Source organism: Panthera onca, chromosome X (genome assembly GCF_046562875.1).
Source record: "Panthera onca isolate mPanOnc1 chromosome X, mPanOnc1 haplotype 2, whole genome shotgun sequence".
In the NCBI taxonomy this organism is placed as follows: Eukaryota; Metazoa; Chordata; class Mammalia; order Carnivora; family Felidae; genus Panthera; species Panthera onca.
The window spans coordinates 87,214,671-87,240,467 of record NC_138357.1 but is presented as its reverse complement, the minus strand read 5'-3'; the positions used below and the strand labels follow the sequence as shown (position 1 = coordinate 87,240,467).

General features: G+C 48.9%; 1 protein-coding gene across 7 annotated transcripts in view; it reads right to left on the bottom strand.

The window, feature by feature from the left end:
• OTUD5 (OTU deubiquitinase 5) overlaps nt 1–25,797 on the bottom strand; it is a 28,086-nt gene extending 2,289 nt beyond the window's left edge. The window contains exons 1-7 of one of the 7 annotated variants that reach the window (XM_081793895.1): nt 24,431–25,797; nt 23,845–23,895; nt 13,607–13,700; nt 5,998–6,062; nt 5,755–5,911; nt 5,508–5,656; nt 1,047–1,232 (exon numbers count right to left, since the gene is read on the bottom strand). In XM_081793895.1, coding sequence (XP_081650021.1) covers nt 1,047–1,232; nt 5,508–5,656; nt 5,755–5,911; nt 5,998–6,062; nt 13,607–13,700; nt 23,845–23,895; nt 24,431–25,024 — 1,296 coding nt within the window. In that variant the 5' untranslated portion in view covers nt 25,025–25,797. Of the gene's footprint in view, nt 1–1,028; nt 1,233–5,507; nt 5,657–5,754; nt 5,912–5,997; nt 6,063–13,606; nt 13,701–23,844; nt 23,896–24,430 lie in introns of all 7 variants that reach the window. The other 6 variants (XM_081793892.1, XM_081793894.1, XM_081793893.1 and 3 more) reach the window with 6 other exon arrangements.

Here is a 25,797-nt window from a genome sequence, read left to right as displayed (position 1 = left end):
CACAGCCCACAAGCCCCTTCTCAATCTGGCCCCACCACCTCTGACTTCATTTACTACTACATTCTGCTCAGCCACACTGGCCTCCTGACCACACCCAAATCACACCAGGTGTGCCCTACCTCAGGGCCTTTGTTGGCCTTCTGCCTTGCCTGGCACATGCACTTAGCTAACTGCTTCACCTTCTGCAAGCTTTTGCTCACATCTCACCTGCTCTGAGGCCTACCCTGACCACGTTATTTAATACTGTGACCTCTCATCGCCCTTAGCCCTACTCATTCCCTTTACCCTGCTCTACATGTTTCATCTGTCCCACCTCTCAACTAGTGTATTCATTATGTTTACTGTTTATTTTGTTCCACTCTGCAAAAATTTAAGCATCACAAGCACAGGGATCTGGGCCTGCCTGGCTCACCAATGTACCCCCGTACACTGAGAACAACGCCTGGCACAGACCCGCAATCAATATTTGTTAAGTAAATGACTCAACTCTTTCCAGCATCTACAGTCACTCTAAACTCCTTGTGATTCCTCAAATGCCTGCCTGCTCTGCCTCCTCTGCCTCCTCTCTGCCCTAAACATTCAACCTTCCTGTGTGAAGACTGATCAGAGCCCCCACAACTACTGGTCTCCTAGACAGGGTCAAGGGCTTCACTGATGTATGTCTCCCTCAGTAGACAGGGGATCTCTGAGAGTGGAGCAGGCCAGACCTGATTTTACATCCTCAGCACAGAGCCTGACGCACAAGGACCTTCAACAAAAGCCTGTCCCTCTGGAACTACCCATCAATCCCACGTGTCACCACCAGTGGCTGGCCTCCCTCACTCTTTGAGAGAGAGCTTGTTCTGCAAAGGTGTTGAGAGTTCTAAAGCACAATGCCAAGACTCAGGCCAAGATGCGGTACAGAATGGGCTGGGAGCTTCCTTTTCTCCCAGATGTCAAAACTGCTTAATTTTTTTCTGCCAGTATGGGGGCAGAGCATGGGAAGTAAGGGGTTCTTGGCCAGGCCAGTGACAGAGCCCAGGACACACCTGGCTGGGGCCGCGGACCTGGCGGGCCTGTTTCTCTTGATCCCGTAGCCACTGCAGGTAGGATTCCCGAGCCACCTGCTCCTCAATGGCCTCGTTTGTGGCCTCCCAGTCTGTGGCCCGCTTCTTGTCTTCCAGCATCTGCTGTTCAATCCATGACTCCTCTGATGTTTTTATGGCATTCTTCATCAGGGACTGCTCTGCAAACTGCAAGGCACGGAGGACAGGGATGTAGGGTGACACTCTGAACTCCAGCCAAGAGACAGAACTGGCTCAGGATTATGAGTCTGTAGGCTCAGAAGACAGGGGATAGGAAGGCAGGTACTCCTACTAAGCACCCCCCTGAGCAGGCTGTCTACTCATCAGGTATCGGGGGAAGGCAGGCTGGGGTAGTGGGATTTGTCACTCCAAACTCCTACACTCAGAAGCCCTGCTCCCAACCCCAAGACACTTTGACTGAAGTACTATGTCTGGGGCAGCCAGGTACTGGAATTTAAAGACGCCTTACCCAGAGATGACTCAGTTTCATAATGCTGAGGCCTTCCTCACCTATGCCCACATGGGACAAGGAGAAAAGATTACCTGACCTGAGAAGTTAGCTGTGTGTACACAGGGCGAAGGGAGTATTTGGACATTTAAGGGGACAAGAGGACAGTACTGTCATGGTATAGGGTGTTATGAATTGTGGGACACCGTAGGAAAGTGCTTTTCGTCAGGCTATGAGATATGAAATAATGAGAAAAATATCAGAGCATATTCCAGGCATTAAGTGTAATTATTGCTCAACAAAATTCTAACATTATTTTAATTCAGATATACACACTACACACCAGTGTGTGTGCACTAAGTTATGATGTAAAGCGTAGTTTTTTACCTATGTGTAATAGTCCAAAAAGTATGTAAAACTGTTAGAACAAGTCAATTAAAAAGTGGGCAAAAAAAGTCTAAATACACAACCTCCTCAAAGAAGATATACAGATGGCAAATAAGCCCATGAAAAGATGCTCAACACCATTTGTCATCAGGGAATTGCAAATTAAAATAATGAGGTACCTTATCTGTTGGAGGTATCAGTAAGAACTGCAGCTTCATATAGATACAGATGGTTAAAGAAATATTTCTAGATAAGAGTATACATAGAAATATTTCTAGGTAAGTGTATACATATGGGTTAGTATACACAGATATATTTCCTTGCTCTGTCAGCTGAAGGAGCCTAGAAGCAAGGACACCCCAGTAACAAGGAGCATACTCAGCATCCAGATCTTGATTTTTCTTTTTTAAAATTTTTTTAATGTTTATTTTTGAGAGAGTGAGCAAGCAGGGGAGGGGGGAGGGAGGGGGAAGAGGGAGAGGGGAGAGGGGAGAGGGAGTCACACAATCTGAAGCAGGCTCCAGGCTCTGAACTGTTAGCACAGAGCCTGTTGTGGGGCTTGAACTCATGAACCACAAGATCATGACCTGAGCTGAAGTCGGATGCTTAACCGACTGAGCTACCCAGGCACCTGCAGATCTTGGTTTCTAATAACATACTCCAATAAAGGGAACCAGGGATCCTTGGAGAAATGGCTGGTTCTAGAATTGGGGCAAGAAATACACAAGATGAACCTGGAGCACCTCATAGTGCCAGAAGCTAAGAAAGTGCTACAAAATGAAACAAAATAAACAAACAAAACCCAAAATTTAAAACAGCTCACCATCACAATGATAGGGGGATGTCAACGAGATGTAGGAACCAACTAAGCTCTTAATAGCCAAAACTGGAACAATGTGAGCATCAAAATCAATAAAAATAGTACTGGATTACAATCCAGTATAAAAGAAATACCCTTGAGTCCACAGTGATATAAATAAATGGAGGACAAGAGACCAATCTCCCTTGCAGAATTCTACAGTTTATATAGATACTACGCCCTCAAGAAGATAGAGCATAACCTCCACTTCTCAAGTGTGGGCTGTACATAATGGTTTCCTTCCAAACAGGACAGTATGAAAAAGGGAATGGGGAAAGAGAGTAATTTTACAGTGGAGAAAATCTGACAAACACTACTTCCGCTATCAATCAAGGTCAACATCAACAGTCATAAATCATGTTCACAGTATATACTACTGACATGATGTGATGAGAATGGCACTTTTACCACTGTGATCTTTCTCCCTAAAACCCATAGCCCCAGTCTAATCATGAGAAAAACATTAGACCAATTCCAAAAGAGAAACATCCTACAATATACATGACCAGTACTCTTCATAACTGTGAAGGTCATCAAAAACATGAAAATGTGAGAAATTGTCACAAGGGAACCTAAAAAAACATCATGATTTCAGTTAATAACAATGTATCAGTATTAGTACAAATATTATAACAAATGTCAATTCCAAAAGAGAAACATCCTACAATATAAGTGACCTGTACTCCTCAAAGCTGTCAAGGTCATCAAAAACATGAAAATGTGAGAAATTGTCACAAATAAGGGAACCTAAAAAAACATCATGATTTCAGTTAATAATAATGTACCAATACTGGTTCAAATATTATAACAAATGTATCATAGTCATCTAATGTTAATGATAACGAAACTATTGGGCTTGGGCGGGAGAAGCGGAGACAAGAATACATGGGAACTCTATACTATCTTCTTAATTTTTTGGTAGATCTAAAACTTCTAAACCATTAAGTCTAGGTGCACCTGGGTGCCTCAGTTGGTTAGGCGTCTGACTCTTGATTTTGGCTCAGGTCATGATCTCCTGGTTCGTGGGATCGAGCCCAGCTTTGGGCTCTGTGCAGAGCCTGCTTGGGATTCTCCCTCCCACTGCCCCCTCCCCTTCTGGCATGCATGCATATGTGCTCTCTCTCTAAATAAGTAAATAAACATTAAAAAAAAAAACCCAAGCCTACAAATAAAAAAAAAAAAAAAAACTTAAGGCATTCACATTTTTTTAAAAAAAGGAAAAAGAGAGGTGCCTGGGTGGCTCCCCAGTTGAGCGTCTGCAGCTCAGGTCATGATATCAAGGTTCATGAATTTGAGCCCCACGTTGGGCTCTGTGCTCACAGCTCAGAGACTGGAGGATGCTTCGAATTCTGTGTCTCCCTCTCTCTCTGCCCCTCCCATGCTCGTGCTCTCGCTCTCAAAACATAAATAAACATTAAAAAAATAATTTTTAAGGGGCACCTGGGTAGCTCAGTCAGTTACGCATCCAATTTCGGCTCAGGTCATGATCTCACGGTTTGTGAGTTCAAGCCCCATGTCGGGCTCTGTGCTGACGGCCTGGAGCCTGCTTCAGATCCTGTGTCTCCCTTTCTCTGCCTCTCTCCCTCAAAGGTAAATAAACATTAAAAAAAAATTTTTATGTAATTTTTTAAAAATAATAAAAATGGAAAAAGAAAAATGAGTGATCAGACCACAGAAAGTCACGGATGAATCTTAAATTTAAATACGTAGTGTTATGTGTGAGAAGCCACTCTGAAATACTGTAGGATTCCAATTCCATGACATTCTAGAAAAGGCAAAACTAGATCTGTAAACAGATCAAAGACAAAAACAAGGAAACTCAGAGAAACTGTCAGAGCCAAGAGGAGCCAAGACAACTAAATGTAGTACGGTGTCCTGGACCAGATAAGATCATAAGGGAAAGACTGAGGTCATTTAAATAAAGTATGGTCTTTAGTTAATTATCAATATTGCCTTTTGATTGTGACAAACGTTATATGCTGACATGCTAATCAGAGTGGGGAACATGGAAATTGTCTAATTTCAGTAATTCTGCCAATCTAAAACTATTCTAAAATTAAAAGTTTACTTAAAAAAACAAAACAAAAAACCCTCCATTGGAGGGTGTGTTGGTGTTAGGGTGTGCATTTCCTAAAATGAGGCAGGGGCACTTTCTGCTTATAGGAAGTGAAACCTGAATAGAAGATAGCAAAATCCCCAGAAGATGACTGTTTATGAGAGAGAATGAGAATGTCAGCGTGTGCTGGAAAACATACTGCCACCTTCTGAGCACCTACTAGGCACCAGGCTCAGTGTTAGGCACTTACTGTATAGGCTGAGCTACCAGCCCAGATTACTTGGGTAATCTACCCTAGGTCCCACAGCCAGTAAGTAGTACAGCCAGGCCCGCACTTTAAGTCTCTGAACACAGCTGTCTATTAACTGCTGAGTTTCAGAAGAGGATCCATGTGGGTGCCAAGATACCCATACCAAGCCTTGGTTCACAGTTCTCAGATGTGCCTCCATATCACAAAATGTCAACCATCAACAGGCATGAAAGATGGGTAAGCCAGCTCGGACAGGCAAATGGAGACCACAGACTGAGCCCTGAGATCCCCTCGAGTTAACTCCCTATTTTTATAAAGGTGAGACCTTAGGGGCAACTCAGAGGGTACAGGACATTTTTGTGGACTAGGGCATAACTGAGACCCCAACAGAGGTTTTTGGCCTCTGTATCTAGCAGTCATCCTGAGCAGGGGGACCCACTTACCCCTGGTTTGAATGACGGCAGGCCTAGCCCCACACCAATGGTGGCCTTGTTGGGATTCACCACTGAATTGTAGTGGATATTCCGATGGTAGCTGACGCGGATGGGTTCATCCTCATTTTGATGGATCCCATGGAATGTGTTGATGGGTTCTGCAGAGAAAGAGAGGGAAGGAGCATCCACAATGGGCCAGGCAGGGCAGGCTCGGACCAGGTGCAGTCGATCGCTCACCTACCCACCACAGAAGTACCTGTGCTGTACTGGTACACCTCCACGGGCCGGTTGTACATCTCTGCCATGGCCTGCATCTCAATGTGGTTGCCATGGCAGTTGTTTTTCCGCTTCCTGTTGATGTAGGTGGTGAAGTCCTCCGTGACATAGTTGGAGAAGTAGTCCGCATTCTTCATCTGCAGAACAGATTGGAGTCAAGGTCTGCGGGGGGGAAGAGATGCACCCACACTGCCCCCACCCCAAGGCCTCCACAGGGTCTCACCAGGTAGTCCATGCAATGCTTTCGTACAACCTCATGCATGTCCTGGTCTCCATATACCTGGTCAGCTGTGGGGAGAGGAGAAAGGAGAGGCTGGGGTTAAGAGCTGCCACCAGAAGAGTTTGGAGTCATGGAACATCCTTGGCGGTGGAGGGCTGGGGGCCAGAAAAACTCCTTTTCCTACACTAAAGGCCTGGAGAGTGCTAGGCTTTGTGGGCTAGAATGGGGTCATGGAAAAAGAGGCAGGCAGGGACAGTCTTTAGGAACAAGAGTATAGGCGAGAGGAACACAACCACAGTCCTCTCAGGCAGATGAATTTGTCCAGGGCTTGCCAAGCCACTCAGACAAGTCAATAAACATTTTAAGTCCCCTAAGTGGCCTTGAGCACCAGCAATTCCACACTCCCCCTTCACTCTTCACATGAGGAAGCCAAGGTTCAGGGAGAGTTTGTGGCTTTATCAAGGTCACACAGCAAGTGAGTCTGACGGATTCAACTCTAGAATCCAGTTTTCCTGACTCCTGGGAGCCAGCATGGCCTCTGTAGGTTAAAAAAATGAAAAAAGAAGAGACAAGAAAAACAACTGGGCTCCAAGCCTAGTTCTGCCAGGTACTAGTGAGCTAAGCGACTAGAAGAAAGCAACCCAAGTGTTCCGAGCCTCATGTGCCTCACACACAAAACAGGAACAAGTAGGATGACTCCCTAGCAGGCCTCTTGTGGGATCAATGAGATAAAGGGTATAAGGTGACTAGCACTGGGCTTGGGACAGACCAGCCACTCAGCAAATCAAGAGTTCCCTACCCATAGTGGGGCCTGAATGTGGGGTACTGTGAATGTGAGAGAGGTGAGTAAAATCCTGCCCCTGCCTGCAAGAAGCACGTAATCTAGCAAGAGAAATAAGACACATATGAACATAACTTAAACTTAATTCAGGAAAGGCAGCCTATGGCCCAAATGGTCTAGGCATCATGTGGTTTTGGTCAAAATAAGAACCAGGCTCCTCCTGCCTCACTCTGCGGATCTTCACACATGCCATTTCCTCTTTTCAGGGCATTCTTTCCATTCTCCTCGGCTGCCTACCTGTCAAATACCCATGTGTTCTTTATACAGTTCCCCATCTCTCCCACCCTCCAGAGCACTTCTATCACCAGATTTATCAAAGATGTATGCAGACTTCCTCTGCCTGAGCACTCTGACTTCCACTGAGGGCTGAGAGCAGTTCACATCCAAGTCCACCCCAGCTCAGAGGCCAATACAGTACAGGAAATCGGGAAGAGCTTGCTGACTGGATGGATAGGCTGGGGTGGGGGGAGGCCGGGAGTCTTGTCCCTGGGAAATTAAAGTGGGCTTGAAGACGAGGCCCACCTGGTGTCCACTGGCTAAGACAAAGAGGGAATTTCCCTTTGTCTCCCCAAAGGACCAGGACCACTGCTCTGATGGGATCACTCGGGGCACTGCGGCAGGGTCAAGTCCCTCAGGGGACACCACAGAGTTCTTCCATGAGAGCCAGTCTGCCTCCGAAGAATCGCCGGAAGAATGCCTTTGCCGCCCTCTCCCTTCCCTCCCTGGAGGATTCTGTGAGATAAGAAGAAAAATGCTACTTCTGAGATAGAAAACGGGGCCAATGCCTGTCTCATGTCCTCTTCGGAGGTGCAGAGGACTGAGGGGGAGGGGAACTGTGAAGGCGGGAAGGGGTAGCCCCTTCACCGATGTAAACAAGGATGTGGGTTCTGCGGCCACACTCTTCCCCACCCCCCAGCAGCACTTCCAGCAAGTCATGTGCCCTGCACACAGGCTGGGGGCCCCCTGCTGCCGCCTTTCTTAGAAGCCAGGACCACAGAGCCCTCTGTGGCTGCCAAGAGCTATTTATGTAGAATGAGCTTGGGGTGATGAGGAGGCAGTACTGCCAGCAGCTGCAGTAAACAGGAACTGAGATGGCGGCAAAGGGGTTAAATAGGGGCCGGGCTGCCAAGCTCAAGGAGGTGGCTGAGATGTTCCTAGGGAAGGATCAACAGGCATTTGCAGGCCTGGGAGATGGATCTACCTGAGCTAGATGCCAGATGCAAGAAAATGGAGGAAAGGGGAGACTGGGACAGGGAAGGGAACTGAGGGAACCTCATGAAGGTCCCCCTGCTCCATTCCCCTGCCACTGTCTCCTTTGCCTTAGCAGAAAGGCTCTGCTGCCTCCTAGCTGTGTGGCACTGGACAAGACCATCAAGCTCTCTGGGCCACAATGTCTTCTTCCGAAGTGGGGAGAGTAACTCCTCTTCCTTTCACAGGGAGCTGTCAAAACTAGGGGTAGGGTTTGCTGAACACCTAAGGTGTACTAGGTGTTCAAGAAATGGGGTTCCATTTATTACGAGTAGACGCTGACTCTTTCAGATGGCCAACCACCCACAAGTCAGTCAGAATGTCACCAGAACCACTTATTTAAGCCCTTCCTCATTTCTGTCACTTCCTCAGCCAGAGGAATGCCCCAAACTTAGGAGTCTAGGCTGTCCCTCCTCACACAGGCAGGAATGGGTCTCAACCTTTACTGAATTCAAAGGTCCACAGGTCTACCTTCTGTATCCATAGTTCAAATCTTTAGCAACCAAATTAACATCAAATCAATAATACAAGCTTCACAAACCAGGGCCCTTAAGTGTGGGCAAGGTATAACTTTACCTTCCTACCTACCTCCCTGTAAAATATCCCCTTCTCTCTTCAATTCTAAGATGCACTGGTAGGTGGTACCACACATGCATTTAAATCGCAGCTTTTGTTAGGGGTGGTAGTGGCACGGCACGACCCACCTACCTGATTATAAGATATACCCCAGTTTGGGGATCATACACATGGAAGAAAATATGTTATGTGAACCAGCAAAACGGAACAATAATACTTCCCCAAAGAGGGAGAGGAGAAGGGTCTTTACAGTGATCTAAGGCAGGGAAAAGCATCCAGGGCAGGGCAGAAACACAGGCAGCCCTCACTGAGGTGGTGCTTGCCTGACTTTGCTAGCCCCACCTCTGTCCTCCAGAAAGCCCTCCTCCTCCGAGAGGGTAGGCATATGGGACCAGGGGCTAGGCTGGGCTGGATTTCCCTGTGGGGGCCAAGGTGGGGGAAAAGGTCAATGGACCTGCAGAGGTAGGGGAATTCAGAGAACTTGTTTTGATAGAAACTGAAACTCCTCTTCTTGCTGACGCTGCACTTGTGGGCAACGTGCACCTGCTCTCCCTTCCCAGAGTCCAGCTGAAGGGGGTCCCCACTACCTCACCTCTGTCCCCAACCCAAAGAGTGCTCAGAAATCTTCAGGAAAGTACTACAATTGGTTCCACTAAGGTCTTTTCACATTCCAACTTCTTCCATCTTCACCCCAAAAAAGCCCTACTTTACACAGGAGGGATACTGAGGTACAAAAAAACAGCACAGCTGGCCCAAGGCCACACATCTGGGAGGGTGAAGGTGAGGCCAAGCTCTCAAGAAATAACCAGTGACTTCAAACACTCATGCTCCAGGTGATGTTACCACCACTCCCAATCCACCTATCACCTTAGCCACCTGACTGCCTAGGCAAGGCCTGATTCTGTCTGCCTCAGTTTCTCCACCAGCACAAACAGGAATCAGCTGGAACCCAGGAAAGGTCTGGGAGTGAGCAGAGATTAGAGAGGTCAGTATCCCACACCGGTCCTTTCTCTGAGCATGCTGAGACACCAGCACAAAAATCCATGTGCACACACACACACACACACACACACACAGCCAGCAGATCCTGCCAAAGACATTCCCTGAGGCCAAATACCCATACCACCCTGACAACTACAGAGACCTATTGCATTCCACAAGTAGTTGCCCTTGCTGCTAACCAAGAAAGACTAAAGGTTGCACATGAGGCAAGGCTGTACAAACTGAGGACCCCCACCTCCTTCCTACCCTTTGCCAGGGGCTTAATGGGAGGGAGGAATAGCCAATAGCTCTAACAGACTTGCCTCAACCTCCTTCCCCTATTGCCTGAGGGAAGGTCCCCCAAACCTCTGTAATCCTTCCTCCTTAGGCTCCCTAAAATAAAGTCACTATTTGCCAAAGAGTTATATGCAGAAGCAAGACAGGAGAGCCTGGATAATCTAAAGGAGTTTAATAAAGTACAGGGCTCTACCATTTGTTTTAGAGACACCTGGGACCTGCCTCCCCACCAGGCTGCTGCCTGCCTGCCTGCTAGAAGAGCCACAGCAAATTCTGCTGAGGACAGAAAAGGAAGCTCGGTGTCTGCAGGGAATCTAAAAACAAACCACACAAATGTGTGTACACACAGCAGCAGGGGGAGACAGGAACCTGATCTGTTCCCCACTTGCCTCCTGGCCCACTGTGAATGCCAGCCCCACCAAGAAGATGAGCCAGAAAAAAAGGCCTCACCTGCCTATCAAGCAGCTGTTGTGTGCACCTGGCCCATGGCCCCAAATGGCACACCCTCAGTGGGGGAGACATCCTCAATTAGGGGGAGACAAAACTCAGTCCTCTTAACAGCCTGTCTCTGAGATGCCTGCTCCTCTACTTAAGGATTCCCGTGGCAAAGATGGGAAAACTGAAGGAGGCAGGGCAGAAAGAGCCCAGTGGAAACCGGTATCATGGTGGCCCATGGGAATTTTCTCCTCTGGCCTAGTTCAACCTCAAACACCATGTTCTGACACTGGCTATGTGACCTAGATAATAACGTCCTGGCTTTCTCATAAGGCCTCAGTTTTCCCATTAATAAAACAGTCAAAATTAATCAAAGATCCATCCCTCCAATGCTGATGGTCCAGGCTAATGTTTCTGGGCCCCACCGTTGTAACATGTACAACTCCAGCTGTTTCCTCATGGCCCATGCAGACAGATGCATGTGTGGCCTCCACTTTGCTCACAGAGGCCAGGGCCAGAGGTTTTTGCTGAGTCAAAGCCATGTGGGGAGAGGGAAGGAGGAGAGAGACAGACTCATGTTTCCAGGGGGAGGTTATCTGAACATAGCAGGGGCAGGGTGGGCCACCGGACACCGCAGGAACTCAGACTTCTACTTCTACTCCACCCAAGCCTTCACTGATGCTTACAAGTCCCCAACAGGGAGTAGTGGGAGAGAGCAGTGAATACTGGTTTACAGTACGGACACCTGGACTGCAGAGGTAAAACAGAGGGTAGAGAAGCAGAGCTGAGAAGGCAGGGCTTTCCCAGGGTCATAGAAAGAATGTGTCCTTGGGATACCTCTGGGCCCCCATGCCAGCTCTACCACTAATGACCCTGAGTGTGTTATTTCCCTTTCCTGAGCCTCAACCTTCTCACACGTCTCATGTAATAATGATCCCAATTTTGCAGGTGAATCCGAAGCACCAAGCTGAGTGCCAGCAAACAAAACAGTTAGGGTCAACAAACAACAGAGTGGTCTCTGTGTGTGCAATCCCCCTCCAACTCCAACCCTCAGTGATGTGCTCCTTCCACTATTCAATGCATAGCAGGAAGTCAGGAGCTATAAGGCCTTCTCACCAGAGCTCAGGGCAACTACCACCTGTCCCTGTACAAGCCAGGCTGGAAGCAGAGGGGCAGCAGAAAGCTGGAGGACAAAGTCCCTTTCTCGGGCACATGTCCTGTGCACTCTGCTGCAGGGAAACTTCCAGATGAGGCCTGGAGACCCAGGGGCCATGTACTTCTAGAGAGAGGCCATGGGGCTTCTGAGGTTTTACAGAGAAAAGCCAAGGGCAGCTCAGTTGGGGGAAATGGGTAGCCATAGTGCTGATAGGGAAAGGCCTTCAACCTGCTACGGTCAGCTCTTCCTATAAGCTCAGGCCCTTTACTGGAAGGCCTGGGGTGGGGGCAGGGGGAGTGTGGTGTGGTGTCAGAGGGTGTTTGCCGAGGTCAGCTAGATGGACATACGTGAAAATGTTGCTGTTGATATGGGTTACTACATAAACCAGGTCGTTACTAGCCCCAAGATCTGCCTCAAAGACTGCCTGAGACAAAGTATACCCAGCTACATTCTCTTACATTCACTCCACCAGTAGCCCTGTTTATCCCACATCTCGCCTGAGGTTTCAGCACAGGGCCTAGCACCTAAAAGGCCCCCACCTATTCTTTCTTTGCCTTCCTTGGTCCAAGATGCCCCCAAACCCAGCACTTTCTCTAGGAAACATTCCAGGAGAACACAGACTTGAGCCACAGGGGGAGGAGGACTGGGATTTTCCCAGGCCAGCACAGACCACTGCCTGGACCTCTTCCCCTTGGTAGAACTGGCAGGCAAGCACTCATCCCATGTAAACTTCTTCCACCCATTCAACAAACATTTGTGGCTGTGAGACACCACCAAAAACAGCATTCAGGCTTTACCAATGCTACTGTTCCGAGGGCCTACTGTCAGGCACTAAAGGGATTTACTGAAGTAATCTCATTTATCCATTGTAACACTGGGTCTCTCAGCCTCCTGTTACAGCCTTGGAAGTAGGCTCAAGCAAAAAGAACTGGTTGCCCAAGTTCACACCAAGAATCAGTGGCACAGCCAAAAGTGGAGCCTGAGTCAGTCCAGCCCACCAGTACTCATGAGGGCTAGCCACAGAGAGGATAGCAGACCTTGTAGGGATTCAAGGAGTCCTTTAGAATCAGTACCATTTAACAGATGGGGAAATATAAGTTTTTGAATCAGGGCCAGAACTAGAAGATAGCGCTTCTGACTCCTAGCTGAAAGCTGCTATCAGAGAGCCCTTCTTCCTGGTAGATTATCAGAGCCCCAATGGAAGGGTCAGATCACGTTCCCCAATTTCCCCGGACACTAGCACAGGGCCTTACAACTGCCTATTGAGTCACAGGTTCAGAGCCAGAGGGAGCTCAAAGATACTGCTCAGACTGGACAGTTGATGGCATTAAGGAATTATGAATGTTGTTAGGTAGGATAATAACACTTTGGTTATGTTAGGAAAAAACAGAAAGAAAGAATCCTTATCTGCCAGAGAAACATACTTAAGTATTTAACATATGAAATGATCCAATGTTGGGGTTTTGCTTTAAAAATACTCTTGCTTCAGGAGAGTGAAAAAAAAGTGGGCAAGAGAGTGATAAAACAAGGCTGGCCATGTGTTGATGACTATTTTGAAGATGAATGATGGGTACATGAGAATTCACTATTCTACTTCTGTGTAAGTTTAAAAAAATTCCATGGTCCCAGGGTGACAGCAGTATGCTGTGGTTAAGAGCATGGGCCTCAGACTAACCTGACCCAGAGACCCCCGACTCTACTATGTACTACCTGATCCTGGGCAGGTCACTCCCCTGCTCTAAGCTGCTTTTCTCATCTGACAAATGGAAACCACGACAGTCCCTACACTTACCTAGCCTGGGGGAGAATTAAAAAGGGTTTCCTTTAGTGGCGGACAGTGCAATCTGTCACCAAGCATTGTTATTTTCTTTATCACTATTACTGTTATTATTACTTCCGTGCCACCACACTGCCTCATGACCAAAGGCTAGAGGCCAGATACTAATTTGAAGCTGGGGCCTGGAGTCCTGAAAAGACCAGTAAACTCTACCCTCAACCCTATCTTAGGGATTACTCCTAAAAATTAGAAGTAGCTCAGGGGCATTGCTAGGCCCTTGAAGGCTGAGGCAGAGACTCACCTACAGCCCGGAAGAGACAGGCGCCGTCCTCCTTCATCTGCTTGATGATGAAGCCCTTCTTGTCCCTCAGGGCCTTTTCAAACCAGTGCTCCTGCTGGAGGGAAGAGGTGGAGGTCAGCAACAGGAAAGACCTGTACCCCCTCCCCATGGCCCTGCCCTCCAATTCCCGAAGGGCCTAGCTAAATGTCAGGGTCAAACTCCCAGCCCTGTTTGACACTCTATGCATGCAAAGGAAGAGGAGACCCTTTCTTTTAGGGAACTGGTCATCGTGTGAACAGAAGACTTGCTCCCAGAAGGGCCTCATCTGCTTTCTGACGGACCCCTGCTGACCATGTTGGGAATCCAATGCTTGGCCTTCCCATAGGCAGCCGGAGGCCCTGACCCAGCAAGTACCTGGAGGTAGGGGGCAGCAGAGAACCTGGCTTTACCTCAAGGAGTTTCACCTGGGGACCCTCTAGTCACTTAGGGTAGGGAAGATATGGAGGAGGGAGTAACTGGCAAGAGCCTAGATCCCATTTTGCCTTTGTATAAGGCAAAATGCATGCAAGGTAGGATTTCACTTACAATTGAACAAGTTTAACATACATACATGTGACTATACATATAAGTATACAAACATGTAAAAGTTGGGAAAACCATCCAAGAAAATACCCCTAAAAGTTGGCATTACAGGTGATTTTGACCGTCTTCAAGAGAAGTATGCAATCCCTTGTCCAAAATTCCAAAACTCAAAAAGCTTTGAAAACCAGAAGTCTTCCTCTAATTCATCTGCCATCATAACCTGACCTGAGCTGGCGAGAACTTATTTATCTCCCACTTGGAGGTAAATATTCAAACATTGCCATGCAGAAACATTCAGGTGTTCATGAGGTACTGCCACAGACTCCACCAGAGGTGTTACCAAACACATAGTATATACATCAGGTGATTTTTCTAAATTCTGAAATTTCTCTAAATTCCAAAGCACATCTGACCCCAAAGGTTCAGGTTTAGTGTGCCTAGACAAATGTGTTATTTTCAGACTTAAAAAATAATAATGGATGAGCGCCTGGGTGGCTCAGTTGGTTAAACATCTGACTCTTGGTTTTGGCTCAGGTCATGATCTCAGTTTGTGGGATCGAGCCCTGTGCTTACAGCATGGAGCCTGCTTGGGATTCTATTTCCCTCTCTCTCTGCCCCTCCCCTGTTCACTCTCTGTGTCTCAAGAAATAAATAAACTTAACCCTCTGTTTGTCCCTCCCCCTGTTTTTATATTATTTTTGCTTCCCTTCCCTTATATTCATCTGTTTTGCATCTTAAAGTCCTCATATGGGTAAGGGGCATTAAGGAATCTACTCCTGAAATCGTTGTTGCACTATATGCTAACTTAGATGTAAATTTAAAAAATAAATAAAAATTAAAAAAAATAAACTTAAAAAACAAATCTCTCTCTCCTTCTGCCCCTCTCCCTTGCTCACATAAGCACACCCTCTCTAAAAAAAAGTAGATGAATAGGCAGAAAAGAGGGTATTTAGGGCAGTGAAACTACTCTGTATGGTACTTTATAAGTGGGTATGTGTCAGGGCACCTGGGTGGCTCAGTTGGTTAAGCATCTGACTTTGGCCCAGGTCATAATCTCATGGTTCGTGAGTTCAAGCCCTGCAACGGGCTCTATGCCAACAGTGTGGAGCCTGCTTGGGATTATTTCTCTCTCCCTCTCTCTCTGCCCCTCCCTGGCTCATGCTTTCTCTCCCTCTCAAATAAAATATAACTTAAAAAAAGTGGTTATGTATCATTATTCATTTGTCCAAATCCATAGAATGTACAACACCAAGGGTGAAACCTAATGTAAACTGTGGACTTTGGGTGTTTATGATGTGTCCTACATGGACACTGATTGTAACAAATGCACCACTCTGGTGGGGGATGTTAATAATGGGGGAGGTTATGCATGTGTGAGGGCAGGGGATATATGGGAACTGCCTGTTCAATATGAGAACTCTTTTGTTCAGTTTTTTTAAAATTTTTTTTCAATGTTTGAGAGAGAGGGAGACAGAGAATGAGCAGGGGAGAGGCAGAAAGGGAGACACAGAATCTGAAGCAGACTCCAGGCTCTGAGCTGTCAGCACAGAGCCCAACACGGGGCTCGAACTCATGAACCGTGAGATCATGACCTGAGCCGAAGTTAGACATTTAACCCTCTTTTGTTCAGTTTTTCTGTGAACCTGAAAGTGCTCTAAAATATTGTCTACTAAAAAAATAGGGGGGCCTGGTGGCTTAGTCGGTTAAGCATCCGACTTTGGCTCAGGTCATGATTTCACAGTCCATGAGTTCAAGCCCGTCAGGCTCTGTGCTGACAGCTCAGAGTCTGGAGCCTGCTTCAAATTCTGTGCCTCCCTTTCTCTCTCTGCCCCTCCCCCACTCATGCTTTGTCTCTCTTGCAAGAATAAACAAACATTAAAAAAAATAAAAAATAATAATGTCCACGGGTCACTTAGAACATATTTTCCATTTCAAAACAAAACTAGAAGCAGCAGGCCTTTCCCAGGCCCCTTACGCCCTCTGGTGGCCACCAGAAGAAACCAGCCTTACCTATCATCCAGGCTAAGGACCAGAAGTACCAAGCCTGCTCCTTCGGGACACCACCCTGACCAGGGATTTATAGTATATGGCTAATGATCACTAGACAGAGGGGATCATTACTCTACAGGCCACTTTTCCCCAGCTCAAGTGAGCAAAATTCCCAGCAGAATAGGAAGTACAAAGTCTGGAAGCCAAAAGCTCTGCATTCCAATCCCAGCTCTGCCACTCACTCACTGCATGATTTCAGGTAAGCTACCTGAATTCACCAAGCCTCAGTTTCCTATCAAACAGGGGATATGTGATCTACCTGATGGAGCTGTCAAGAAGCTCAGAGGAGCTTCAAGACCTGAAAAGGCTTTGTAAATAACCTAAGTCACCAGTCACAGAAGAGTGGAGACTGGCCCAGAGATGATGCACAACTGAGGCCCTCAGAGAGTCCCAGGTGAGTGGCTGGACAGTAAGGGATGAAGATGGGGGTGACAAAGGGATGCCCAGCAGCCCCACCATTAGGGCCCACACCCCGAGAAGGTGTTACCAGCTTTCCAGAGATGACAAAGGTACCTGGAAGCCCTTAATGGGTTCCCATAGACAGCACAAAGACTCTTATTTGAGCACAACACTCCAACAACCAGGTGCCTGTCCACAACCAAGAGACTGTGGACTAGTACACTCCAGCCAGTTCCCCCAAGTCCATCCCTGTCCTGCAGGGACAGTCATATCCCAATACCATGGTGCCTGCTCTAGCCAGGGGTCACCAGCAGGGAAGCTACAACTATGACTAAAGGCGCAGACTGGACAGAAAGAAAAGTTCTTAAAAAGAAGGGCACACAGCAACCTCCTGCCCTCAAGTGTGTGTGGGGAGGGAGTGGGGGGAGATGAGATCAAGGTGATCAAAGAGGACGAGAGGGGCCCCTACTTATTCATCCAACAAAAGTTTACCAGGCAGCTGCTAAGTCAGACCCTGTCTGTATTAAGGCTGGCAATGAGGACAGAGAAATTAATCAGACTTGGTCTCTACTTTCGATAAATTCACAAATTGCTGGGGGGGGGGGGTGGGGACAGGGAATGACCACACACAGTGTGAGCAGGGCAGTGAAAGAGTTGAACACACAGTGCTATGAAACACAGAGGAAGGGACCTGGCCAGTAATTAAGGCTGGCACTTGAATAGAGGTGCCAGCTGACTAAAGGATCAAAACATAAAGACCTCCAGAAATGCTTGTTAACTGGATAAGAAATCACTTCTGGGGACACCTGGCTGGCTCTGTTGAAGAAGCATGTGACTCTTGGGTCTTGGGATTGTGAGTTTGAGCCCCACGTTGCGTGTTGAGATTACTTAAATAAACTAATTTTAAAAAGTCACTTCTGCCACAGAGCACCAGGGATGCCAAAGGCCCAGCAATGACTCCAGCACAGCTCAAGTCCTGGGTAGGACTATGCAGGTAAGCAGGGCGGGGCCAGGAAGAAAGATGAACTCATATTAGCCAAATGCCTGCCCCTCACCAGGTGCCTGATGCAAAAAGTAACTTCACTTAATTGTTCTTATCACAGTCCAGCTGCCAGTGAGCATTAACCTCATTTGACAGAGGCAAAAGAGCTGGGGTTTGGGCACCAGCAAAGGCTAGTATAGAGGTAACAGGGGAGGCCTCATGAGCCACAGTGTGGAGACATACCTGGCAGCCTATTCTAGGAAAATCCTGGTTTGTCCCTAAAATTGAAGGAGGCCTGAATCTGGAGGCCAGACCACTACCTACCCATTGGCTTTAGCATCAGCAGCCTTAAGGGCTTAGGCTCTGGCTAAAACCGTGCCTTTCCCTTTGGGGAGAGAAAATAGGACATCATTGTCCTGGGCTCCAGAAAGAGATGAAGAGTCCCAGGAGCCTCTAGCATAGTCTCCTCCTTCCCACAGCTGGACAGGAGCCTCTGAGAAAGATGCCAACTTGGGAACTGTTTAGGAAAGTGGCCCAGGAAAAAAATGCTGGTGGGGGGGAGGGGCGGGGGCTAGTCCTGCCATTGGTAAGTTTAAGTTACAATGCTCTAGCCTGAGAAAGTCAAGTCCAGACCATGAATCTTACAAGGCCACTGCTGAGCCTGTCAGTGAGTCCCTCCCACATCTCTGAGCCTCCATAAGGGGACTAGACAAAGTTCTCTGACATCAGGGGATCCCAGGAGCAAGACTCTGCAACCTACTGGTCCAAAGGCCCAAAAGAAGTTGAAGCAGGGGCCCCTGGGTGGCTCAGTCAGTTAAGCGTCCGACTTCGGCTCAGGTCATGATCTCACAGTTCGTGAGTTCAAGCCCCACATCGGACTCTGTGCTGACAGCTTAGAGCCTGGAGCCTGCTTCAAATTCTATGGCTCCCTCTCTCTCTGCTCCTCCCCCACTCATGCTCTGTCTCTCTCTCCTTCAAAAATAAATAAAAACATTAAAAAAAATTTTTTTAAAAAGTTGAAGCAGACTGTGGGACCCAAGTAATCTAGGTTCCAATCCAGCTCCACCAATTACTAGCCATGTGATGAACCACTCTAAAAACTCCACAGTATTCCAATCTGTGAAATAGGATAACAAGCTTCCCAATAATAGGGTTACTGGGCAGACTCCAATATTACATGACTTTACCTAGCAGAATAACACTTAATGGGTTTCCTTCTTCCCCTGGAATACCTCTATAGTAACCTGAATGATGACCACCCACAGATATCAGAGGCCATAAACCTGAAACCTGTAAATGGTACTTTGTAAGGAAAAAGGGTCTTTGGGGTGTGATTAAGTTAGGGGTCTTGAGATGGGGAGATTACCTTGGGAGTATTCAGGTAGGACCTAAATGCAATCACAAGTGTGAGAAAGACCTGACACAGAGAGGACACCACACATAAACAGAGAGGACAGTATGAAATCAGGCAGAGGCTGGAGTGATGTGATCACAAACCAAAGAACACCGGCAGCCACCAGAAGCTGGAAGAATACTGGATTCTCCTTAGAGCCTCTGCAGCAAGTGTGGCCCTGCCAACACTTAGATTTTGGCCCAGTGAAACTGGTTTTGGACTTCTGGCTTCCAGAACTGTGAGAGAATACATTTCTGTTGTTCTAAACCACTCAGTTTGTGGTAATTTGTCACAACAGCCACAGGAAACTAATACAACCCATTTGTAGCACTCCCTAGTGTGAGCCATGAGGCTATATGGCATGGTTCCCGTCCTGCAGGATCTACCTCTCTAGCATTCCCCCAGGGAGAGGATTAGAATGAAGGCAGCAGAGGCTTGGAACTCCCCCTCCCAGTATGGGAAGCTACTGATCCTGCCTATCAATGAATGAGCTGCCACTGAAGACAGAGGGGGCAGGGGAAGATGGCAGCAGCAGTGGCAGCTCTTGGGCAGATGTCTTCCCAGAGCCTGTGGCCAAGAGGTGTTTAGTATTCTGGCCTTCACAGCTCTGTCCCAGCAAGTCTGATGCCAAGACCACCCCTCTCTCCCCCCAAATCACCCAGGAACACTGGCTCAACTCCATGGGCAAAACACAGGCAACCCATCCAATGAAAAACAGAGGCGCACTGCTCTCTAAGGAGCAACACAAGCTCTCCAGGGTGAAGGAATGGGGAAAGGAGCAAGGCCCCAAACCTACTGCTGGGCCACTGAGGGGGCAAGGGGAGAGGGGCTGGGTTAAAAAAATGAAGATTCTATCATTCTTCAACAAAAAGAAATGAAGTACTGCTGCATACTACAACACGGATGAGCCTTGAAAAGAATATGCTAAGAGAAAAAACCCAGATACAAAGAATTTCACATTGTAGGATTCCATTTGTAGGAACTGTTCAGAATAGAAGAATCAATCAAAATGAAAAGTAGATTAGTAGTTGCTGGGGCTGGGAGGCGATGGGGGATTGGGAATTGGGGATGGTGCAGAGTTTCATTTGCAAGTGATGGAAATGTTCTAAAATTGATCGATCGTGGTGATGGGTGCACAACTCTGAATACACTAAAAGCTACTGAATTGTACACTTTAAATTGGTGAATTCTACGGTGTGTGAATTATCTCCATAAAGCCGTTAAAATTAAACAAACCCAAGGGCCGACAGCAATGGCAGAGGAGAAGGAAGCCAAATATTGTATGAGACTTCGTAACACACCCCCATAAGCCAACGGGCCTTACCCAAAACTTTCAAAATGGGGAGGGGGAGTGGGGAGCAGGGAATTAAGAGATTACAACCAGCTTCTCAGAAATGAGTCCAACCTCCCTCCTCATTATTACCCATTTCAAGGCTGGAGAAACTGAGGCCCAGAAAAGGGAACTGCCTGAAGATACAGAACTCAAACCCAGAAAGCCCAGGCAGGGACCACTTCCTGCTATAAGATTCTGTCTCCCCGCCAAAGGAATCCGCTGGTTCCTGGATGCCAAACAAAGGGTCTTTGCTAACAAAGCTCGATTGTTAACAAAGCCTCCCAGGGAGAACCTAGATTGTCCTGGGGAAACTGCAAGAGAAGAAATCAGCCAAGCTCTGAGGTGGACAGGCACTCCTACACTCAATAACCCCAGGCATGGGTGGACTCTTGGGGGTGGGGGGAAGGAAGCTGAGAGTTTGCCTGAAGCCATAAAACAGCCAAGCAGGAGACCCTAGGGTTTGAACTCAGGCCTGCCCAGCTCCAAAGCCCCCAGTTTTTCCACACACAAACCTACCTCTACACCATCCAATAGGCCCCTTGACGGGCAACCCCCAAGCCTATTCACCATAACACAGCTGGACATAAAACATCACTGCCTGCCAACCCCAAACCTCACACTGAACAGACACTTGTCCTGCCCACCAAGCTCGGGCAAGGGAAAGAGGAAGAGGCACCCAGTTTTTCCTCAAAAGACACTCACCATTCTCTGTCACCTCTAGGTCCCGAGGGCTTCGGTTTGAGTTCCCTAAAATCCCAAAGCTAAACGACCCTTCACCAGCTCCTTACCTGACCCATGAAGAAACTGAGACCCAGAGAACACAGACCTAACTATTCTGGTTCATCCAGCAAAGCTCCAGCAGAGTCAGAGTAGGAACCCAGGTACTCTGGCTACAGTGCCAGGTCCAGTACCTCTGACCACCTCAGCATTGCACACCCCATTCTTAAAATGCTCTGAGGGGTCCTCAAGCTCAGGAGACTTACAAGTCATTCTTTTCACAGTGTAGACTCGGTAAGGCAGCCATGCCTGGAAAAGAAACCCCCAACATCACCACCTCCCCAGCACCAGGACCCCAAGGTGCCAAAAGGGCTCCTAAAATCAGCGGAGGTAGTCACAGCATCCAAACAGACAGGAAGTCTGAGTAGTCGGAACAAGGATCCACCATCTGGGTTTCCTCTCACCAACTTCTCTCTTTTCCATGGGATCTAATGGGCTTCCAAGGCTATAAATGCCCCCAGGTGATAGTTCAGGACAAAGACTGGAACCGCAGGAAGAATCTCCGCTCTTCTCATCCCCAGAAAGCCCCAAGTTGGACCAGGTGAGGCAGGGAGAAGCATCTTATTCTCCTTTTGTCCCAAGAAGTGTGAAGACAGGAAAAGCCTTCCCCGTCATTGGGAAGGCATCATGCAACCACAGAGTTTTACTTCCACGCATGTTCTTATGGGAACAAGTATGGGGGAGGGACTCCCAGCCTAGAAGATGCAAAGGGGGTGTAAGGAGATGTCTTTCTAGTCACCATGTCAGCACGCAACTTTCTTCCTTTATGTCCCTGGGACCAGGGATGTAGCATTCTCTAGTTCTGTGGAGGAAAGGCAGCCTACTACAATCAGGGAGAGAAACAATTCCTGGCCCTGACCCTGTAGACTCAGACAATTTATTCTACCTGTAGTAGTAAAGGGTAGAAAGGAATCAAGGACAGGGGGCTCAAGACAAGGCCCTGGCCCCTGTGAAGTGCAGAAAGATTTATATGAATCAAGGGGAATAGGAATATGGGTAGAGAATTTCCCTTGAGTGGGAATGTCTCCAGGAAGAAAAAAGCTTGTTGAAAGCAATTCAGAAAGCTCAGGATATTTCCAATCCTGGAAACAAGAAGCAAACAGAGCTGGGTCAGGGAGAGACTCAGAGTTATCTCCTAGTTCTTGAGGGGAGGCCTCAGCCCCAAGTCCCCAGTACCTGGCAACCTTCTCATAGAAAGTAGGAAGATCTTCTTGGCCTGTGAGAGCTCAGGTAAGGGGTTCTTAGGACTATATAGCACCCAGGTCCTTCTGTTCAATGGCGGAGGCCTCAGGCCACACTGGAGAGGACCTCATGTCCCTCTCCCTGGTAAGAAAGGATTGCCTGGTTGTGGGGAGGGGGAGAGCACCTCATACCCAAGGGGGACTCAGGTCCCTCCTTAAGATAAATGATCTCTTGTCCCTAAGGAGAATCTTAGGCCCCTAGGAAGAGGCTCAGCCTCTTCCTCAGAATCCTGTCCTATCCATGTTCCCAAGGGGAGTAGAAAGTTCTTGGAATTTAGTTCACAAATGGCCTGAAGCTCAAGTCCCCAAAGCAAAAAAATCCCTCAAAGGCCCCTATAACGGGTATACTTATGCTATCTAAAGTGAGGTGACAATTGGTACTTTCAGGACAGACTCACGTCTCAGGTCCTAAGGTGGGTAAGGTGTCTCACGCACCTGAAAGAAAGTTTAAACTGTTAGAGGGAAACTCGGGACCCTATTTTCCAGGGACTCCCTATCCACGCCCCTAAGAAAAGGGTCTTGGGGCTCAATTCCGAGTCCTAAGGTAGAAGGAGTCCTCCTGTTCCTGAAGAGATCCTTAAATTCCTTGAATAGAGAAGCCCAGACCACATTTCTAGAGACACACCAGTCACTGGGGTATTCATGGGTCTCTTGTCCTTGAGGACAAGCTCAAGTGTCCTTGGCTCAATGGGTCTCAGGCCCTTGATCCATGGGAAGATCTCAGGTCCATCTCTAGGACTCCATGCTGCCCATGTCCCCTGAAGACTGGTATCAGGCTACAGTTCCCAAAGCAGGGATCTTACATCCCTTACAAAAAGCTCAGGCCCTTGGAGCAGGGGGTGCTCAGATCCATGTTTCAGGGGGAGAAGGGGCGTTTTTGGACCCAAAGTATGTTTCAGTCTTTCATAATTAGGGTAGAAGAACCTCATATCCCTGTGTTTGTGTGTGTGTGGGGGGGGGGGTGTCTCAGACCCCCAAGAATACTCAGACACCAATCCCTGAGGAGAAAGGACCTCCGTGGATGGGGGGTAATCCATCTCCTGAAGAGGCTTCAGACCCAGTCTCTGTAAGCCCCAGTTCATAAGCAGGAGGACCTTAGGCTCAAGTACCCAAAACAGTGAGGCTGATTTTCTTGAAGAAAGGCTCAGGCTGGGGAGGTGGGGTAAGAGAAGAGCTGAAGGTCTATCACTTAAAAAAAGCTTAAGCTCCTAGAGAGAAATTCAGACTCTTGTCCCCAAGGAGGTCTCAGACCACTGAAAGGAAGCACAGACTCTTGTCACCTGGGAAAGGGATCAATCTCATGTACCCTAGTAGTTTCTGGTCCATGAGTGTTAGTTTTGGCGCTTGTCCCCAAGGGGAAGAGAATCTTATCTCCATGAAAGTCGTTTTATTTCCCTGAAGAAAAGCTAGAAGATCCCCTTCTCTAAAGGGAATGTATCTGTGTGTGTCAGATACTTGATTCTAGGAGATGGATTCTTAGGCCCTTGAAAAAAGGCTTAGAACCTTTAAGGAAGTCGCTGGAATCCATTGGAATGGTCCTGTGTTTTGTTCCCCCTGAAAAGTAAAGGGAGGGGTTGTCCTGTATGTACTGTCTCAAACTCCCGAAAATGGTTTAGATATCTTGGGGACACTCAAAAATGTATAAGGTTTCCATCCTATAGGACCTCCTATTTGTGTTCCCCTGAGGAGAAATCTCAGACCCTATTCCAAGAGGAAAGAAAATCTCAAGACACAGAACACAAACCAAGATCCCCTGGAGTCATGAGACTCCCCTCTCAGGTGGCATTCCTACCTACTGGCCCTACACGAGGACGTCTCAGGGCCCAGAATAATGGCTATGGGTCCCAGAAGAGACCACGGACTCCATCGTTAAGTCCGCCATCTTATCTGGGGCTTCTAACCCTCAAGTCCTTGGTGGGGGGCAGGGAAGAGGGTGTCTTAGGCCCCTACCACCAGGGAAGAATGAATGCCAAGCCCCGGGAGAAGACGTAGGTCCCTTGGGGGGGACCTCAGACAGCCTTCCTTGGGTCCCTATCCAGTCTGGGGATCCCACCCACCACATCCACTCACCTATCACCCCCAGCCATACCTGCTCAACGGTTGCGGGGTCCATAGCCTCGATGCGAGCTGCAGCCGCTTCGTATTCGTCCTCACTGTTGTAACCCGCGCCGACCTCCTCACGCTCCGGACTGCCCCCGCCAACCGCTCCGACCCCGGGGGCTTGACGTCGCCGCTTGCTGTGGCCCGGCCCGGAGCAGCAACCTCCCACGCCTACGGTTCCGCCCACGCCCACCACCACGCCCGCCGCGCCCACACCCGCCGCCGCTGAGCCCAGCGCGTCGCCGGGACCGCCGCCGGGACCGACAGGGCCCCCGCAAGGAGGAGGAGAGGCCTGCTGTGGTCGCGGACCCGCCACGGCGCCAGGCGGCACGGCCAGCGCCCAGCGGTGAAGCGCTCCCGGCGGCCCCGGTAGCGGGCCCTGAGGCGGTGGTGAGGCCCGGGAACGGGGCCCCACGACTCCCGAGTCACGGTCGCGGTCGCCACCGCCCACACCCGTGCCGCCGCCGCCCACGCCCACACCCCCGCCGCGACGCGGCGCCGGGGGCAGCGGCCCGGGCGGCGGCGGTTCGTTGGCGGGGTCGGCGTCGGGAGGCGGCGGCTTCTTTTTGGGGAGAATAGTCATGGCGGCACCGCCAAGTACCCCCCAGCAAACCCGGCGCGAGGCACGCTGGGATAGAACCCGGATGAGGGGGCTACTCTGGTGCGCGAAGCACGACGGGATCGGCGGGACCCGGATAAAGAGATTGAGGCACCGGTTCGAGAACCGTCGGTGGCGCGCAGGTCACGGGGCAGGAGAACCCGGATGTGAAGTCCTAGATGATGGCACCGCGGCGAGTTTGTCGTAGCCTTTTCTCCAAGTCCAACAAGTTTACTGCTACGCTCGCTCGTTCCGGCCTGCCGCTTCAAAGGAAACAGAACCAAAACAAGCACCTCTTTGCCCCGCCCCCTCGCAGGTTCTTGAACTACAGGGTGGGGCCCCGGGGTGCTGCGCACGCGCGCCAGGGCACAGTCCCGCCTCTCGTTCGGAAGTACGTGGGCAAAATCTTCGCCGCCGCCAAAACAATTGCAGACACCAACCAATCGAGGCAGTTGCGTGGGTCTACGATGATGCCCACGGACCAATCAGAAGCTAGCGATCGCCCTCCCGTGCCCTCCGTCTCAGATTTCAGTCAAAAGTCTGCACTCTCGTTCCTTGCCTTTCTTCCCTCGACCGTCCTGTCGCGCTCTTCACTCCCCGAGGCTCTGACTCACAGGCGGGGGTACTATGACAGCACAGTGCGGCCGGCCCCAGGCGCGACAATCTGAAAACGACTCCCTGCCAGGCTTCCAACCTGGCCGCAGTCAGCCGGACTGACTGGAAAATACCAACACTCCCAGAGCATAGCAATCCCCTGA